This window comes from Microtus ochrogaster, linkage group LG1 (assembly GCF_000317375.1).
Source record: "Microtus ochrogaster isolate Prairie Vole_2 linkage group LG1, MicOch1.0, whole genome shotgun sequence".
Lineage (NCBI taxonomy): Eukaryota > Metazoa > Chordata > Mammalia > Rodentia > Cricetidae > Microtus > Microtus ochrogaster.
Genome location: NC_022027.1, coordinates 11021555 through 11040566, shown reverse-complemented (window position 1 = coordinate 11040566; position 19012 = coordinate 11021555). Strand labels below are relative to the sequence as shown.

The following is a 19012-nucleotide window of genomic DNA, read 5'->3' as shown; positions in this document are numbered from 1 at the left end:
TGGAATTTCTACTCTATTTAGCTGCCCATGAGTCTATTTGCACCCTGCAGACCTCATTCCATACACTGCACACGGCACCACTGTGTTTGTGAGTCTGGAGACCGCTGCCCCTCCTCCCCTCCCCCTCCCCGCCCCCCGCCCAGGCCGCCGCCATCCCCAGCCCCCACCTTGCTGCCATCAGGAGCTTCCTTCTCAGAACTCCACTGGCCTTTCTTAGACTTCCGCTTTTCCACTTCTATTTCAGAGCCCGAGACACGTGTTGGATTTTTATTACGGTGGCACTGACACTGTTCGCCTGTTAGAGAAGAATTCAAGTATTTATAACCTTGGCGGTTCCTATTCAGCACCGGTTTGTTTCCATTTAGTCTCACCTTCCTGTGTGTTTCTCCACAGCCCCGCAGAGTTTTCTGCCGGCTTTTGTTGGCTCCGTTCCTCTTGGTTTGCTTCTGTTGTAAATGTTGACCTATCCGCTTCACTGTGGCGCAAAAAGCGCAACTCTCCCTCACAGGTGGTCAGAGCAAATTTCAGCCCAGGACCTGCGGCCTGCTGGTCGGACTGCATACCTCAGGCCCTTCCCAGGCCGCCTCGGGTCTTTTTTCCCTTCTACTCTTTTTTTAATAAGTCTTACATCTCTGGGTGCTCTCATTCCTGCCTGTCCAACCTCCGGTTTTCTCCCTGAAAGCTGCTCAGGGAGTTTCTACACATGAACCTGAGACACCTTCACATTCTGCTTCAAACTTCTGAGGGCCCACATGCTCTTCAAGCACATAAGCATGGTCCCTGTGCTGTCCGGATGTCCCTGTCCTCTTCCCAGGCTTTGCCATCGCCGATCTTATTTTGTTGAATGAAGTTTGTCAGGGGACGGGGGTAGAATCAGGGTTTCTCTGTGTAGCCTTGACTGTCCTGGAACTCACTCTGTAGACCAGGCTGACCTCAAACTCAAAGAAATTCACCTGCCTTTGCATCCCAAATACTGGGATTAAAAACATGGGCAGCTGCCACCACCCGGCACTGTTGACTGATATTTAAGAATAGAAACATTTTATATAATGTCAGGGTAAGCAGGGCGGTGGTGGCACACGCCTTTAATTCCAGCACTCAGGAGGCAGAGGCAGGCGGATCTCTGTGTGCTTGAGGCCAGCCTGGTCTACAGAGTGAGTTCCAGGACAGTCAAGATTATACAGAGAAACCCTGTCTTGAACCCCCCACCCCAAATAATGATGATGATATTGGGGTAATGTTTCCATACATGTATTTAAAGGAAGCTAAAATGCCTATTTCCTCAAATGTCTGCAGCTCTGTAATCTTTAGCAAGTACCCCAACCTCTCTGAGGTTGCTTCCCCATCATCTGGTAGAGAAAGGTGTTGTGAGGCTCAGGGAATCTACAAGAAAAGTCTAGAACAGAAGCCTTAAAATGTCAAGTGCTACCAGGGAAAGTCTCCATTAAACAGAGGATTTCCCTTTGCCCACGGACATCATCTCCAGACACTTGTGCCCGGGGTCACGGGCTTCTTGTACACAGCCAGTTTTTCTCAGGACCGTGCTCCAGGTAGAGCTCTGTGTCTTCCCATGGGTCTGCTCTTCCTAGAGTCCAGTGTGTGTAGTCATCTTTCCTGTCCCCTTGCTCCTGGCCAGTCCTCCCTGATCAGGGGCCCTTCTTCCTCATAACAATATGGGCAACAGTGAGACTGTGCTGGGGAGGCGTCAGTCTGAGGATATCTGTTCAACTTGGCGACTGCCTTTTCCACCTCACTGTGGCTCTCTCCAATAGTCTCGGTAACGAGGGCGGGGGGTGGGGGTGCTGCCAGTCTCCTGCCCGTTCAGCTAGGCTCCACTGATGATGGCACCAGGTGCTGGGGAGCTCCCTCTGTGCAGATGGACCTAATCTCCTTACCTCCTCCATTGTGGGCATGTCTGCCGTCTGCACTGGTAATAGAGGGAGCTGCTTGCGCTGAGGGTCAGGGTTCCTCAACCATGGCCGACAACCATGTGCTGGCTCCCCCTGCTACATCGCCCTCACCTCTGGTACATTCTGCTGTCCTGGAAGCCACTGCCTCTGTCCCAAAGGTGTCTGTGAAGAGATCCTGCTGGGGCCACACCACGGATGATCAGTTCTCCTCGGAGAATCTCTGATTCTGGACTATATACAGACTCTGAACATGGTGCGTGTGTGTTATATGTGTAACTGTATATGTGTGTATATGTCAGTGTATGCATGTGCCTGCATACATGTCCATTGTATGTGTACACATGCATGAGCATAGTGGCTGCATGTATACATTTGTACTGGTGTGTGGACACACATGCATGCACATTTGCATGTGCCCCTGTATGTGTGCTCTCTGAGCATGTGTATATATGTTCTCTGTTTATAGGTATGTGGCCTTTGTGCATGTGTGGATACCTTCTACACATGAGTGTGTTCTCTCTACATGTGTGTATTGTCTATGCATATATGTGCTCTCTGTGCCGATGGATGTGTTCGCTGTTAATATGTGTGCCCTCTATGCAGACGTGTGTCCTCTGTACACATGTGGGTACCCTGTATGCAATGTGTGTGCTAATTGTGTGTGTTTGTTCTCTGTGCATGTGTCTGCTCTCTCTGGCTGTGTGTATACTCTACTGATGTGTGTGTGCAATAAGTGCATGAGTGTGCCCTTTGTAAACTTGTGGGTACCCTCTATGCATCTATGTGTGCTCTGCTCTCTGTGTGTGCGTATCTCTGGGTGTGTACGTATCTCTGGGTGTGTACTCTCTGAACATATGTGTGCTCTCTATGCACATATGTGTTCTCTGTGCATGTGTATCTGTGGTTCTGATAGAAATGTCTGAATGGTGATACTGTTCAGAATAACTCTTCTTCCATCTTTTCCTTATCTGCACGGCCCAGGCTCCTGTTCTAGAATAATAATAAGACCCTTAAGTCCCACTGATTAGCGGGATGTAAGGTCTGCCTCTTCTCACCCCTACACACTAAACATAAGTGTACAGAGCCCAACATAGTTTGGATGGTGATTGGTCAAAGGAACCAGTACTGTTCATTGAAGGAATTGAGTGGGATTTAGGTTTGGTGCTCTTAGTCCCTGACAATCCCTGTGTCAGGCAGCATTTCAGTGGTGCCCATGGAAGAAGGAGGGTCTGAGTCAGGCTCTCCCCTAGAATGGAGCCTAGGGTTTGAGTTGCTAGGAGTCTCCAGGAGCACTGGTCCCTAGTCTGGGTCCCACATAGTGACAGGGAACCCAGGACCCACCTTTCCTGGGCCACTCTCCAGGTCCCATTGTTCCCTCTCTGCCCTGCTGGGCTCCATCCTGTGGAGCAGGAGGAACACAGAGAGAGGAGCAGGAGAGGCTCTGGGTAAATAATGCGGAGAAAGCTGCTGATTGGCTTCGGGAGGCGGACACTTTGTCTACATAAATGGCAATCGCATCCTCTGTGCCTTTTAACTGTCACCAAGGAGAGAGAGAGAGAGCAAGAGAGCGAATAGAGAGGAGGCGACTCCAGCTGCCTGTGAGTACAGCCCTTTGTCTACATGGCTCAGGGTCAGACCCCAGTACCCACTTCTGCCAGACAACGACCCTGGGGCCGGAGTGGGCGTCTCTGGTTGATTTTGGTCATGGGTCTTTCTAGGGACAGAGATACTGCTGGCTGAGAAGGCTTAGGCATCTGACATCGCAGGTGGCAGGGCTGCTAAGGGACTTTCTGCTAAGGGTACCAGCCTCTGCCTGCCTATTTGGAATCATTTCTATATGAGTCCAGTAGAGAATTGGAACTTCTGGTGGCTTCCTAGCCCTTGTTAGTTGAAGTATTGTAGCAAGCGAGTGGACTGGTTTTCAGGAGACTCCTATACCTGTGGGATGGAAGTGAGAAGGCAGCTTTGGGGTCACAGACCTGGGTGTGCTTTGCTGGTGCAGGAGAACTAACAACAGCCTCCCACAAGTTGCAGTAACCTTGCTCTTAAAGGGCTGTGCATGCAATGGACGCACAGACAGTATCTGGGAGCTCTGTTGTAAATGAGCAAGGCGACCACGCTGGAAGGGTGCATCCTCCCTGCCCTCTGCATCCTTTTAGCTCCAGTTTCCAAGGCAACTTCAGCCAAGTTACCTGGGTTTTCTTCTTACTTGCCTTTTTATTTTTTTCCCCCTCAAAGGCTTCCAGTTCTGCTCCTTATACACAAGTTCTTACTTGGAGACACCATGTTTCCTCTCCAAAACAGGATCAAAGCAAAAGTGACAATCTCAGGAAAGCTGGCCGCTTTTGGAACTTTTCAGGGTTGCCAGAGGAAAACAGACTTCATTCAGGGTCACCCCAAGCTTGGCCACAGCCTGCAGAGTCCTGGATCAGGATATCCCAGGATAATGAAGAACTAACCAGGGAAGGGTATCTGGATGTCCACAGAGAGAGAAGACCTTGTCCTCTGTGATAGCATCCCCTTGGGCACATGGTGTGTGGGCCTCCACACAGGGGCTGTGCTAATAAGATAAAGAAAATGAAATTATTCTCTGAGCCTCCACACAGCCAAAGAGAAATGTCCAGGGATCTGCTTCCATCTTTTTCCTGCTCTTGGAGCTATTGATTACCATGAAGGCTCTACCCTGAACTGTTACAAACTCATCTTAGGTCTGGTGTTAAGTTTAAGGAAGTGTCAGGGAAGCAATGCTCGCCGGCATTTTAGAACAATCCTAATATCCTGTCCCATTGATAGGCATTTTGGCAGGAAGACCCTCATGGGCACAGATGTACCTCTAAAGCAAGCAGAGCAAGTTTATAAGGAAGGTTAAAATTCCACTGCCTGAGCGACATGAGGTGGGAAGGAACTGGGTTTGCCTTGCTGCTGGGCGAGGTCCATGTGTGCAAGCCCCCTTTGATCTGTGCAGGTGTAGGCAAGCCAGATGCTGTCATACTTCTGAAGGGAAGGTAACGTCACTGTTTTGTAGAGCCCTGTGTAAATGGAGGAAACGAAGGACAACGGGGTTAGTCCAGCCCGTTCCCATGGAGATGCACCCAGGAGGGTGGGCAGTGTGGTGACTCAGCCCTCTTGCTGAAGCTTCTCTTCTGATCTCCAATGTGAGGGGAGAAGCAGGACCCTAGTGGCATAGGCAGGACCCCTGCAGTTGCTCTTGGGGTCAGTCCTGGCAGGAGACCTTGTTGGGGTCCACCTGTGCTTCTCAGCCTTCAGGGAGTGTGGACCGTCCAGACCAAGGGCTGACTGGGAAGAGGCTGGTTTCAGAAGCGAGAGGACAGCGCCCTCCTGCTGGCTGTGTGACTTTGGTAATAGCAGTCGTAATAATCCTCACCTTACAAGGTTACTGGGTATTAAATAAGATACTGTGAATTCCGTGCGCTTAGCAGAAGGTTAAGAAATACTGACTTGTTTGGTTTCTCGGACAATAGAATGTGCCAACCAAATGTCAATGTATTCCCAGAACCGAATGGGGGAGAGCCTGAAATACAGGGTTCTTAGCAACACAGTGACAGGCCAGCAACTGTGCAATACAAGGGATAATGAGGGACCGAGAAGTCAGTGTTTACCACTGACCTCATTCGTGAGAGAAAATTGAGACTACCAGAAGCGGGTACCAAAGGGCACCAAATAGACTCACAATGCCAGGTGTCTGTGTTTGCAAAGACAATAAACCAATATGAGACAATTACCAAGAGGCAGCCACTGGAACACAGTCAGAGGAGTCTCTGGCCTATAGAAAAGGCAAGTGGCCTGTGATCTTTCATCGACAACTAATGTGACTTCAAGGTCAAAAGCAAAAAAAAAAGGGGGGGGGGACAAATCGAGGGAAAACACAGAGTGGGGGAGGAGCGTTCCTTCTGCAAAGAACTCTTGGGGGTGCTGTCAAATAAGGAGGGAGTTTTCAATGAAGATCACCTGATGCTTCTTGGGTAAATCTTTAAAAATAGCTCACGTGAGTAAAAGCAGGAAGACTTCGATGTTTTTATTTGAAATTTGGGTGGATGAGAAAAGCTAATTGAGATGCATGTTTGGATTGTTCTTATGTAGAGCTAAGCTTTCTGTGGTGTTGTTGGTTTCCTAGGAAGAATTAAATAATATGCAAAAGGAACTGTACAACTCACACCCGTTCCGTGCACGGCAGGAGCTCATATCCTTCCAGGACACCCTTGACGGTGTCACCTGCCCCGCGGTGCTTCAGTCACCCCACCTGACCCTTGGCAGTCCCATACCTTACATCAGGCGCATGCTGGTCAGTGGGGATGAATGAGAGCAAAGGAACGCTGAGGTCTCAGTTTTGGTTGTGTTCTGGTTTTGCACACCGATGTGTAGAGAAAGCAAATTGTAAAGTGCAAAATATGCAAAAGGAAAAAAAAGGCTGTGTCTCTGTCCCCAGTAGTCTCTTTTTGTTTTTAAAGTCACAAATGCGATGAATTTTTCTCGGTTTCTCTAACTTGTATCGCACAGTATGGTGACGGAGATATGATTAGGAACAGTATTTCCCTGTGAGAACATGGCTGAAAAGCGTTAAACTCCATGCATCGTCAGCCAGGGAAATGCTTAGATGCAGCATGGTTGTTATGAAACAGGAAATGAGAAAGAAACAGTGGCCCTTGTCACGTGTGCCAAAGGGCAAGGGTAGGGCACCCTGGCAGACTTTGAGCATCTTGTGGCATCATTATAGTTCTGTGTGGAGTTGGGAGTGTAGATGTTTCACAGATTGGAAGCAGAGTTCAATGGACTGTGACCTGTATCGTCCATGAGCCTATGTTCAAATTTTATGGCAGGACCTGATGGTATTAGGAAGTAAAGCCTTATGAGGCACACTGGTCAAAAGGATACAGTCTGGAAGATGGCAGAGGTCCTAAAGTGAGCCCCTGTTCCTTTGTCCAAGGACATTGCAAGAAGTCAGCAGTGTGAGCCCGGGAGAGGCACCTCACCAGAAAGCAAACATGATTTCAGAATCCTAGCTTCTGCAACTTTTCCAAACCACTGTTTGCGGAGTGCAAGCCACCTGGTTTGCCATGTTCTTCTGCAATAGCACAAATAGACCCAAGTGAGGGCCTGACTATGGTTACATTTGAGCGCTACCCAAACCCACGAACTTTTTGCTTCCCTTTGTGATGAGCGTAGCCTCTCACCAACTAAGATGCCTTGGAAGCTTCTATTCTAGGTGCCCTGAGAGGCATTTGGGAATCATGGCTGTCCCTGAGGCTCAGGAAATGGTTGGGCTGCAAGTTCTGATGTTCTTTTAGGTCACTTTTCTAGGGACTGTCAAGTAAGGGGCATTTGCAACAGCTGCCAAGATGCTCTGGGTTCGAGTCCAGTGCTAGCAAGAGCTCAGCTGAAACATGACCTTGCTAGCAGTCAGTCTCTCTGTGCCTCACCCTTACTTGTTAAGAATCCTGACAAAACTCTCTGCTACAGCAGAGCGTCCACCCAATATCTACTTGTTATGCTGGACCCCTGAGTGGCATTATTGGCAGGTGACAAGACCTCTAGTGGGCGGTCCTTAGGTCACTGGGATCATGCCTGTGAAGGAGACTGTGGGGAGATGATTTCTTTTTCCCTCTTTGCTTCCTACATCACCAGCGGCCAGAAACACAGGACACTCACAGAAAGACCCAAACCAGCAGAGACTTGAGCTCTACATTCTGGCTCCATATTCCCCTGCTCTGACTTTTAGAACATCTGTGGTCAGTGCAGCCCTCTTCTCAAGACTGGAAAGAAAATGGTGGCTGTAGAACAGCAGGCTTTCCGTCCCATAAAGGGAAGTTTGTGAGTCGTAGGGCAGAAACGCAGTGAGATAAAGCCAGAAGTGTCTCTAAAGCCAGAAGGCCAGGCACTTCTGCTCAGTGATTTTCCTTTGACTTAAAACACTAGAACACCCAACTTTGTGTCTAGTGTGTTGTATAATAGGCTGTAGTCTGTGAACTTGGGAAGTGGAGGCAGGAAGATCAGAAGTACAAGGCCAACCCTGGGCTACATAAGTGAGTTCCAATCTAGCCTGGATTGCAGAAGGTAAGAAGGAAGGAAGGAAGGAAGGAGAGGAGGAGAAGGTAGGGGAGGAGAGGGGAGAGGAGAGAATAGGAAAGGAAAGGGGAGGGGAGAGGAAAGGAGAGGAAGAGAAGGGGAGGGGAAGAGAGAGAAAGGGAAGGAAGGAAAGGAGAGAAGGGAAGGGGAGGGGAGAGGAGAGGAGAGGAGAGGAGAGGAGAGGAGAGGAGAGGAGAGGAGAGGAAGGCATTCCCACATGTCCCCCCTTCCTCTGCACAATCCTTGCCTGATTACTAATAAAAGTTTTTTCCTGAGTGTGGACTGTGCAGCAGGCACTCAGCATGTGCCTCTTTTCATCCTGCCGACGCTCTCCTGGTGGTGCTTTTATGCCTGTTTGCCTTTGCAGGAGCTGACAGGAAACCTTAGAAAGGTTGAAGGTTGGAGGCTCCATGGTAACTAAAGAAGTACCCTTGACCTTGGGTCGCCTGACACTGGCGCATACCACGGCTGCTCTTGAGCCAGTTTTGACTATTCCTGCGCAACGCAGTCACTAGTAAAATCACTCACCCAAAGTTCCTTTAGAAACACGCCACTTCGCCAGCATCTTAAGAGTTGAAAAAGGCTCAGGGGACGTGGCATTTCGTTGCTGTTGTGAGGTGAAGCGTCAGATAGTCATTCTTCGGATTGTTAGAGACACTTCGTTACGGTCTTGGGTAGAAGTGTGGAAAATGTGAAATGCTAGGCAAGACTATGTAGGCACAAGTGCTCGGAACTCTGCTGCCCTTCCCCGAACACACAGGAGCTCGCTCCTTAGAGCACACCGCGGTAGGACTTGAGCTTCAGGTTTGCCGCCAAAATTCTTCACCAAGGTCCCATGGAAGCAGAATTCCTATGCTATCCCCGACAGCTTGTAAGAGTGTCAGCAGGGGCCTGGATGGAGCTCTGAGAAAATGCCTATGGCAGAGAACCCCAGTAAGTGAAGTTGCAGAGAGTAGAGACTCTATAGCCTGGGCATGGTGAAAATTACCCAAATTGAAGGCCAGATGAGGCTGTGGTTGTGGGCCTCACTTCAGTAGCTATGACTCTCTCTCTACCAGAGACGTGGTGACCTGGTGTTGGAAGTTGTCACAAAAGCAGGGTAGGATCCAATATAGAATAGAACAGAAATAAAATATTTAGAAGGCCAAACTTATTTATTTATTTATTTATTTATTTATTTATTTATTTATTCATTTGTTCATTCATTCTCAGTTACCAAAGGACAGTGGTAGAACTGCAAATTACAACCATAATAATAACTTCTTAATGGAGGGTTGACTGGGGGGCCCTGTGAGAGTTCAGGGGGAGTTCATATATCCCTGACGCCCATGGGTATGGAGCTGTGTTGACTGTCACTGATATAATAAAACATCCAGGGAGGTGGCCGGCTCACTACACATGCACCGACGATGACAGGGGCTCCATGCGAGCGCCACGCGGTGCAGCTGCTGCCGAGACAGATCGGGTTGTGTCAACAGAAAGTCTTTCAGGGGTCTGGAGAAGCCTAGGCCGTTGCCCTTATCACAATCTACATCTTCCAGCTAATATTTGCCCACCGTGGAGCCATGAATATCAGGCAGCTCCAAAATGAGCGTGAGAGTCTCTTGAGGCTGTGCCCTAAGTACCTTCTGTAAAGGTTTCAGTGGGAAATAATCTTCAAATAAATGACAAGATGGTTTGAGAAGAATAACCAGGTATTATATTACAGTTTGACTAGGAATATTTCCTTTCAGAGTGAGTCGGGGCGTGCTTGTTTGTTTTCTCCCTGGCACATCCTGCTTTGTCCATAAAACTCTCTTATTCCCAGGAGAAAGGCTCGGCTCCTGCTTTTCTGAGAGGCTGAGGGGCTCTCGCGACTTTGTACGGCTTCTCTTTTCGAGACTTCAGCTTCCGGCAACACATGCAACCCCCCCCCCTTAGTAGGACAGAGACTGCAAAAAAAAATGGTCCCTTTTAGGCGGTTATAAAAATCACATGCAAGGTCTAAATCATAAAGGGAAATATGTGAGATTTTGCCATAAAAAAAAATAAAGCTCTTATAAGGCCTCTTTATTCTGACTCTTGCAAGTCATCATGCCAAATTAGAACAGGCCTAAAGGAGGAAAATGTCATAAAACATATCACAGATACGAAAGTAGAAGTTTTAATATGTTAGGATCCTTGCAATTAAATAAAAAAATAGCTAATATCCATGTGGAAAAAAATATAATGAATAAGCAATTCATAAATGAAGAAATCCAAACGTCAGAGAAACATCAGAGCACTATTTGATTTGAACAGTCAACATTAAAAGAGAGCCATTCATGGTTATGAGACGGGTAAAGTTTAAAATTAACCTCAGAGACTGTACCGCACACCCTATTAGAAGAGTGACTCGATAAAGCCATGTGTTCAGAGAAATTTGGCAGTATAATTTAAAAACACTAAAGCCATATATCTCTAGAAAAATCTGTTTAAAAGAAATGATTTAAAAAAAATAAATGTTTTCTACTTTTAGGATTTTCTAACGTAAAACGAAAATGTGCAGGAGCAGAGAAGCGGAGGTAGGATTTGGAATCGTAAGGAAAAGCTACGACAGTAGTTGCCTGTCACTCACAGAGACATACAGTTCAAGACCTCCGGGGGGCTACCCGAAACTCAGGACAGAAATGTATCCTGTGCACACACACCTGGGATGAAGCTCATTTAATAAATGAGGCACAGAAAGAAGTTAAGGGTACCTAATTTGCAACAAAGCAGCTACTGTGTTAGCGCAAGCTCACTTGAATGAAAGAACTGCTATGTTGTGACAGTCTGATAACTACCAAGCAGCTAACAGGCTGGTAGTGTATGCAGTGGGGAAACACTGTGGTAAGGGATGGTTCCTGTGCTGGGTGACACGGAGCAGGACGCCAGATGCCATCCCGTCATGCAGAATAAAATTTTACCTATTTTTCATGCAATGTTTCCCGATTGCAGTTGACTGCAAGTAACTGAAACCTCAGAAAATGAAAAGGCAAGCAATGGGGAGCTACTATGGCTGACAATTCCTGAGTGATCATTTCGTACCACTGTTCAAGGCTATTGCTATGTGTTTATTGAATTTTCACAATGAAATTCTTATGGCGGTACTATCATTATCTTCATTTTTGTTTTTAGTTAAGGAAAATAGGGGCTAGTGTTCTGGCGGAGGCGCCACCCCAAATCCCCTCTCCCTCAGTCCAGACTCTACTGGGGAGAAAGCCCCGCCAAATGATGACCCCTCTCCAGAGATGCTCAAGACCACACCCGCCGTATATTTAAACTGCCTCCTAGTTTTCTGATCTTCCTTTCCCATCTCCTCTCTGGGGACCTGGAAAGCCATCCGGGAGCATTTGTATTCATTAAACCTGGGCTTTTTCTAACTCGGTTTGATTTGGTCTGATTTGGATTATTGCGTTGGCGGAAAGGCTTATCAGGGCACAGAAATTTTTCATTTAGTGCGTCGGCAACTCATGTAGTGTGTTAGTGTACAGCCTGAGTCTGAGCAGGTCAGCCCTTAAACCCTGAGCATCAACCCCGAAACCCGCCCCCCACCCCCCACTCCCACCAAACACACACGCACGCACACACACATACACACATGCACACGTACACACACGCGCGCATGCACGCACACACATACACACACGTGCGCACACACACACGTACACACACGCACTCACACACACACTTACACACGTACACGCACGCACACACACATACACACACGCGCGCACACACACATACACACACGCGCGCACACACACATACACACACGTGCGCGCACACACATACACACACGTGCGCGCACACACGCGCACACACACTTAAACACATACACCTTCCCACTAACAGAACAGGAAGCAGGTAATGACAGTAATATTCCTCAACTACAGCCCAGTCACAGTGTAGAAGGCACACAACTGAAATACATTTACCAGGATGTTTAGCACTTGTTGTTGCTATAATTTAAATCTTATCTTATGCACCATCGGCTCCCAAGCACTCATGACTGAAATGTTCACCCAAACAATAACTCTGAAATGGGGGCAGGGCCGTCTGTACCTGTGTGTTGTCCTTTAGGGGAGAACACTGGAGGTAGGAAAATCCTGATCAAGCAGGTTGTCCCTGGAAACCAGCTACCGCCTAACACAACCATAGTCAGCTTAAACCGAGTTTGACAAAGAAGCTCGGCTAAATCTACTGGGCAGATATTGCTAGTATCTAATCAGATTCGTCTCCTTCCACCCTTGGTATCTGATGGAGCGTGCTACCCCTCCCGGCCCCAAAACTAACTCCCACGTTCTCAGTAATTTTTCTTGCCCACTAGTTTTTACCAGCTGCTGTCATGATTGTCCCTGGTTGTTACTTGGTTGGAGTTAGAGATACCTGGGAAATTGGGAAAGCCCATTTCTTGGTTCTTCTGAAAAGGCATTACCAGAAAACCTTAGACATGATCCGTGAACTGAGGGAGACTCTCTTTGAGTCTGAGCAGCACCAATGGGCTGGGTTAGATGAATTGAAAGGCAGAAGAAAGGCGGAAGGAGGAAGCTCCACTGTTTTCTCCCAGCAGGCATAGACTTTTGCAGTTCCAGTCACCTGGGACATGGGACTCCAGCTTCTTCGGCCTCTCAGTAAGTCCCAGCACCCAATGGCTCCCTGAAGCCCCTTCAGGGCCTTGACCTCTGACTGGGTCTGCATCATTGGGCTCTCCGTTCCGAGTCTCCCTGGACTTAAGTGGAAACTGGTTTCTCCAATCCTCCCTCCAGCATGCTGACAGCCATTGTGGAAATAAACAGCCTCTGAGCATGTGAGTCAATCCAATAAACTCCCTTTTGTAGTTAGAAGTATATGTATATGCTGGGTTTCACTCCTCTGGAGAGCCCTGAGTAATCCCCTTTGGCTACAATTCCCCATCTGTCCCTGGTGTTTCAAAGTTGAGGTCAAACTCTTTCCCCTATGCAATACTCTTGAATAAAAAGTCTGTCTTCCCATTTTAAAAAAGTGTCTGATGAATCATTTCTAACGCATTTAACATCACAAAATCTGTCCAACCCCCCCCTCCCATCCCAGACAATGGGGAGCATGGGGAAGTGCTGGGAACATGACATGAAGGTCAGCCCCATTGCTAATCACAATGGATTTGACTCATCCCCAGTACTTATTCTGATGGAAAATCCATCTTCAATTACAAAGCTCTGGACTAAGGGAGGGATTTAGAAATGTATCCTTTGTTTAGCATTCAATTGTCTCTCACAAATTTAGGAACTATTCAGGGAAGGCACATGTTACAATTGGGGATGATAGGATTCTAGGGAGGTTGTCCATCTTTCTTGTTTTGCAAATACGTTTTTTTTTATTGTACATAAATTCCAGATGTTCAGATTCTCCTGCTTGCTAACTTGTATCTGAATCCTCAGTTAAGGTTCACTGTGCCTTGCTGAGCAAGTGCAGAGCTGGGGAACCTGTGTGAATCATAAGAAGCACACAATCCCTCTGAGGTTGGACAAGGCTATACTCTGTCTGGTATTTCAGCTCCTGTGATGTAAATACAAGTCCTCTTTTTTTTTTTTTCTTTTCTTTTCACGATCTATTTTGACATCATCCTTTATGTTGTTACTGTTTTCCTTAGTGATTTCATTGTTTAAAATGACACTTCAAATGGACTGCTTAAGTGTCGGGATCCTCAGCCCTAGCAAGCCGCAGTAAGCCCCATGGAGAAAATGGCTATTGTAGCCAGCGTCATTCAGGTTGTTGTGGTGTTGGTGATAGTTGCCTGTGTATATGGCATGGGTGATGCGAAGAAAGAGCCATTCTAAAAAGCAGGTTGTAGGTAAAGGTGCAGGTCCCCAGGACATGTGATGCCAGGAAAAAACATCTCTAACTTTGGCCAGGGCTGTGCTGTCCTGGGCTCTGGGCTGAGCTCACACAGTGATCATGCCCTCACCCACTCCTCAGGGGCTAGCATTATTATCTTCATTTTAGCTGATGAGAGTGGGGATTGGGAGCCTCAAAGCTCTTTCTCATGATAACACAGGGTACAGGCAGAATGTGGGCCAGTGTTTGCCTTTAAACTTGGAAGGATCCGTGAATGTGTGCTTCTTGCATTTTACTGAAATAAAAATAAATAAAATGATGAAGGTGCTTGTGGGGTCTTCAACTGAGTGTCTTGTGAGGTGTGGAATCAGCATTGTGCTGCCCTGGGTAGATCCGGTGGCCTGTCTGTCTCGTCTAGATGTGGAAGAAAGCAAGGGCTGCTGAGTGGTCTCTAGGATGTAGTCACAGCCCCCTGGACCTGCCCTTCCGGTTCAGAGACCGTAAAGTTTTGTGGGTTGATTTCTCTTCTCAGTTTTCAACATGGATTCGAGTGAATTCCGGAGGAGAGGGAAGGAGATGGTGGATTACATAGCTGACTATCTGGAAGGCATTGAGAGACGCCCAGTGTACCCTGATGTGGAGCCTGGCTACCTTCGGCCCCTAATCCCCACCGCTGCCCCCCAGGAACCAGAAGCATATGAAGACATAATCAAAGATATTGAGAAGATAATCATGCCAGGGGTGAGTATGTCTATGAGGTCAGAGAACGGCTGGGTTTATGCTAATATAGCACGACTGGAAGCTACAGTTCTGGTGTCATGGGGTCACTGAGGCAGATAGGTTAAAGAGAAATGCCTACCTTTTTTTTTTAGTCTCAACAAAGACAACTGAGATTTAGAGAAGTTAGGTGGTCCGTGAAGTTCTCGTGGGCTAGTCAATGACAGATCCAAATTACATGGGCTCCAAAGGTAGAGTGAGGGTTTTCTCCCAAGGCCCCCACAACTCAGTACTTGCTTCACCATGCTTGGTTCCTAGTTATCCTATGAAGAAAAAAAAAAAGCTCCTGGTGGTTGATTGCAAATAGTTTAATTAATTATCCTAAATAAAGAAATAAAGGCACTTGTAGCATTCTTATGTTTGTCCAAAGGTACTTTCATGGACCGAGGGAACATTTTCTTCAGTTTGGTTGGGCGCGGGCCCATGTCCACTGCTTTTGCCCAAGGCCACAGAATGGCTGAGCATCCCTGATAGAGAGGGATCAAAGGGTTGCAGCGAACCTCAGTGGTGTGTCTCCACAGCACTGCTTTACCCATCAAGCAATTTATCTAAAAGCCTATTCATTAACAGGATTCTGACCAAATGGGTCTGACCCTGATCACCAAATCACGTGTAAAGTCTGAGCTGGGTCTCTGCCCCCTTCCCCAGCGCTTAGGTGGCTGCGGATCTAAGGGGAAAATGAGAAACAAACACGTGATCTGCAGGGCAGGGGGAGGGGGAGCTGAGATAGCAGGTACTCACTCTTGTTTTCAGACAGAAGATGGAGGCTCTGGGGAGGCAGCTGGTCTTCAGCCTCAGCGCCTCTGTTCCAGAACACCTCTCACAGCCCCTGTCAAGTTTCGTCTTCAGGAGATTTCCCCTGCCGTTTGTTCTCTGAGTAAAATTAAAAAATTCTGACTCTGGCCTACAAGTTGAACAAATAAGCTAAGCCAGTCAGCACAAAGCCCGTGCAAGGAGGTACAGTCAAATGTCAGGCCACGGGGGAATACAGGAGCGTAGTGCTGGCAAAATGTGCAGCTATAGGGGTCTGCGCGCTATAGGAGTGTTTACTGGGCAGAGCAAGAGTGCTCTGGGCTTAGCTCCCCGGGTAACAGTTTTAGGCAGCCTGGTGCTAGCCCTGTGGCTGACCCGCAGCTACATGAAAATTCTGAGTTGTGCAGAGCCGATAGGGGACTATCCAGTCCGCTTGCTCTGGCTAGTCATAGAGAGCAAGGCAGAGGAGTGTCCTTCCAGGTCAAGAATCACCCTGGTCTTCCCAGGCCCCTGGTCGTGAGGAAAAAGAGCCACAGGCTGTGTGGAGCCCTCCAGGTACCTGGAAGAGACTGTGGCCCTGGGCACCAGCTGTGCCGCCTGGCCCCCTACATTTGGGCAGTCTTTGGCCTCTTCCTCTGCTGGCCCCTTGCAAGTTCCACTTTCTCAAGGCATTTCCGTGAAGACAAGCACGTTACCACTACAGATGTTTTGGTTTTTATCTGAACATTCTTTTTTTTCCCCCCTCTCTCTCTCTCTTTCTTTTTTCTTTCTAAAGCCTCATGGGCCCCATTCCTGCTCTGCTGAACACATCACTCAGCCTGTGAAGTTCTCCAGAGCCTCTGAGACTCACTGTCAGCCTCTCCCTCCCTCCCTCCCTTCCTCCCTCCCCCTTCCTGTTCTTGCTAACCCTGATTTTCTTTCACTCTCACTTTTTTTTTTATCCCCCTCTGGCTCTGTCCCACGCCCAGGCCTGGAGACAGGCATGTAATGCGTCTTACTGGAATCTTCCAGTTTTTAATGAGCTATCCTAGTTGGTTATCTTTATAATCGTAATCGGGGTTCCTCGTGCCACATATTGGCCGGTAAATGTCTAATATGCGGTTTTACTGAGAAAAGACATGTTTACGTCTTTGCAAAAACTATGAAGAATGGCAATGCGTTAGTCAGTTCTCTGACCCTGTGACAGCTGAGACGACAAACACACAGGGACAAGGTCCATTTTCGCTTATAGCTTTGGGAGTTCAACCAGGACTCCTTGGTCTTATAGCTTTTAGCCTGTGGTGAGCCAGGGCATCGTGGCAGAAGCACAGGGCAGAGGAAATCTACTCGCCTCATGGCTGGAAAGCAACCCAGAGAAAGAGGAAGGGACCACCAGATGGGGACCTCCAGTCTCCTTTGAGGGCTCATCATCACCGAAGACCTAAAGGCCTCTCACTACCTCCCGATAGTGCCACCTTAGCATCCTGACATGTGGAGCTTTGGGGATTCTTGAGAGTTGGACCCTAGCCAGATGTTATAAGAAAACACGTGGACTAGGTGACGTCAACAGTTCTCAAGACCCAGAGGTTGGGCTCAGATGAGGGCTTTGTAGGTTACCGCGAGCAGCTCTGTACCCTCCAGTGGTAAGGAGCTAGCTCTTCCTCCTCTCCCACCACCACTTAGCCTGTTCCTCCCAATAGCTCCTCCTGCTCCTGACATCCAAGGCTCCTCGCATCCTGCAGACCCTTCCTTTCATCTTTACTTCAATGTTTACACGGAGCGATTTGAGCTCCCAGCTTCTATAGCGACAGGATCTCAGCCCCTCCTGCTCTCAGGGATCGTCTTTCCTTAGACCCTGGTGAAGAATGAGTGCTTGTTTTATGTCTCTGCCCCCAGTTCACTTTGTGAAATCTCTTCCCCAGGACAGACACATCCTTTAAAAAAAAAAATAAATCTATCATTTTAAAGAATGTCAGCCTAAGACTGTGCATAATGGCCTCATCACAGGAGTCTGGTGATAACGGAGGGTAGTTTCCATGTGGCTGTTTCTTACAGAAACCATACTGATTTCAGAGATCCTAAGGCTCAGCAGAGTTTCGTTTTATAATCAGTGAACAAGAAGAATTTACTTGACTGGAATCTGGAGGAGAAAGCTAGAGATGGTCTCGCTGCCTAACAATGCAGAAAAGAAACCCAGTTCCTGGATTTGGGGAATCAGGAAGAAACCCTTTCTCCAGAATCTTTGGTTCAGAACTGTATAAGCCTTTTGAACTTTGGGGAGAGTACTATTTCTTTAGTCAGCGACAAATCAGAACAACAACTTTCAATGTTCCAAAGTTACACATTTTTGGTTAAAGTTTGGGGTGGGGTGGAAGTGTTAGAACTTTTTAAACAAATACAATGTCATTACCCTCCATAGATTCAGGAATTGTTAGCTATGGTCAGTCTGATCTTTTCTTAGAAGGTCCCAAATTCCATCACAGGGCCCTACTCTCATGACCTAAGTCCCCCACCAAGGCTTGCTAATACTGTCATTTGGGGCTGGCGATAAGGTTGTAGCACGTACATTGAAGGGGAAGATTCCACCCACAAACCAATCCGGGTCTGTGTGTCCTCACCACTGCCCTGGTTTCCATCATCCCTGGGATTCCCAGGAACACCACATCAGGGCATTTCCTCCCTGCTCAACCTGAGCTTTTCCTCTGCCCCTTATCCAGGCTTGGCATAGAGCAATTGTTTGCTCCCTCTGGGCTAGAGGAGGCGGGAGAGGCAGTGGCCATTGTGGGAGACAGAGGTAGCAGCTCTGCTTAAGGGTGCTGATTTACCAGTGAGAAGGGACCACATTAAAGAAATCCTTTTTTTTTAAAAAAAAAAAAAGAGCGGCATTAAAAACAAAAAGATAAATAAATAAAAAATAAACAAAAGCAACTGAATTTGCTAGAGCCATTTTGGGAAAGCCAAGCTTTTTACTCCAGGATCTCAGATGTCTGGTTGCAGCACTTTCTCTGCCTAGCGCTCCCAGCAAGAACCTGAAGCAGTATTGCTATCATTCCTGCCTCGAAACTTCATGTGGTATGACAGTTGATATCTTGTGAAGACAGCATCTTCATCTTGGCTAGCAAAAATAGTCAAGCGCAAAACAGGGGGTCTGTCCACTACCTTGGCGATGAGGCGAAGCTGGAAAGTGTGGGACGTTTACATTTGATAAGCTTTGTCCAAGTTGTCTTCTGTGTGCATCCTTGGGAACAGCCTGACTCCTCTGGCCCAGAGTAACTGTTCCACCTTCCCACAGGTAACACACTGGCACAGCCCCTATTTCTTCGCTTACTTCCCCACGGCTAGCTCGTACCCAGCCATGCTTGCAGACATGCTGTGTGGGGCTATCGGCTGCATTGGCTTCTCCTGGGTGAGTATTGCCAAGACCCTGTGGGGGGTCTGTGCTTGCATGGGGAGGTGATCCCTTTATACACAGGACAGAAATGGGTGGCTCTGTCTGTCGTCTGTAGGCAGCAGGGCCACGTTGCAGAGAGTAGAGTCTGGGCCTCCAGGAGGGAGTTTCTAAGGGAAGAGAAATTCTGAAGGGGAAGTGGAAGAGGGAAGAAGGAGAAGGAAGAAAAAGAGAGAGAGGAAGAGAGGGTGGGAGGAGAAGAAAAAAGAGGGAGGAAAGAAAAGAGAAAAGAAGAGAAGGGGAG

The 19012-nt window shown here is 47.8% G+C and overlaps 1 protein-coding gene across 3 annotated transcripts in view; it reads left to right on the top strand.

The window, feature by feature from the left end:
* The first annotated feature begins 3345 nt into the window (after positions 1-3345).
* Ddc (dopa decarboxylase) overlaps positions 3346-19012 on the top strand; it is an 80356-nt gene continuing 64689 nt past the window's right edge. Inside the window, exons 1-3 of one of the 3 annotated variants that reach the window (XM_005359217.2) lie at positions 3346-3508; positions 14344-14552; positions 18613-18726. In XM_005359217.2, the coding sequence (XP_005359274.1) occupies positions 14352-14552; positions 18613-18726 (315 nt within the window). In that variant the 5' untranslated portion in view covers positions 3346-3508; positions 14344-14351. Of the gene's footprint in view, positions 3509-5148; positions 5270-12676; positions 12805-14343; positions 14553-18612; positions 18727-19012 lie in introns of those variants that run through there. The other 2 variants (XM_026784953.1, XM_026784954.1) reach the window with 2 other exon arrangements.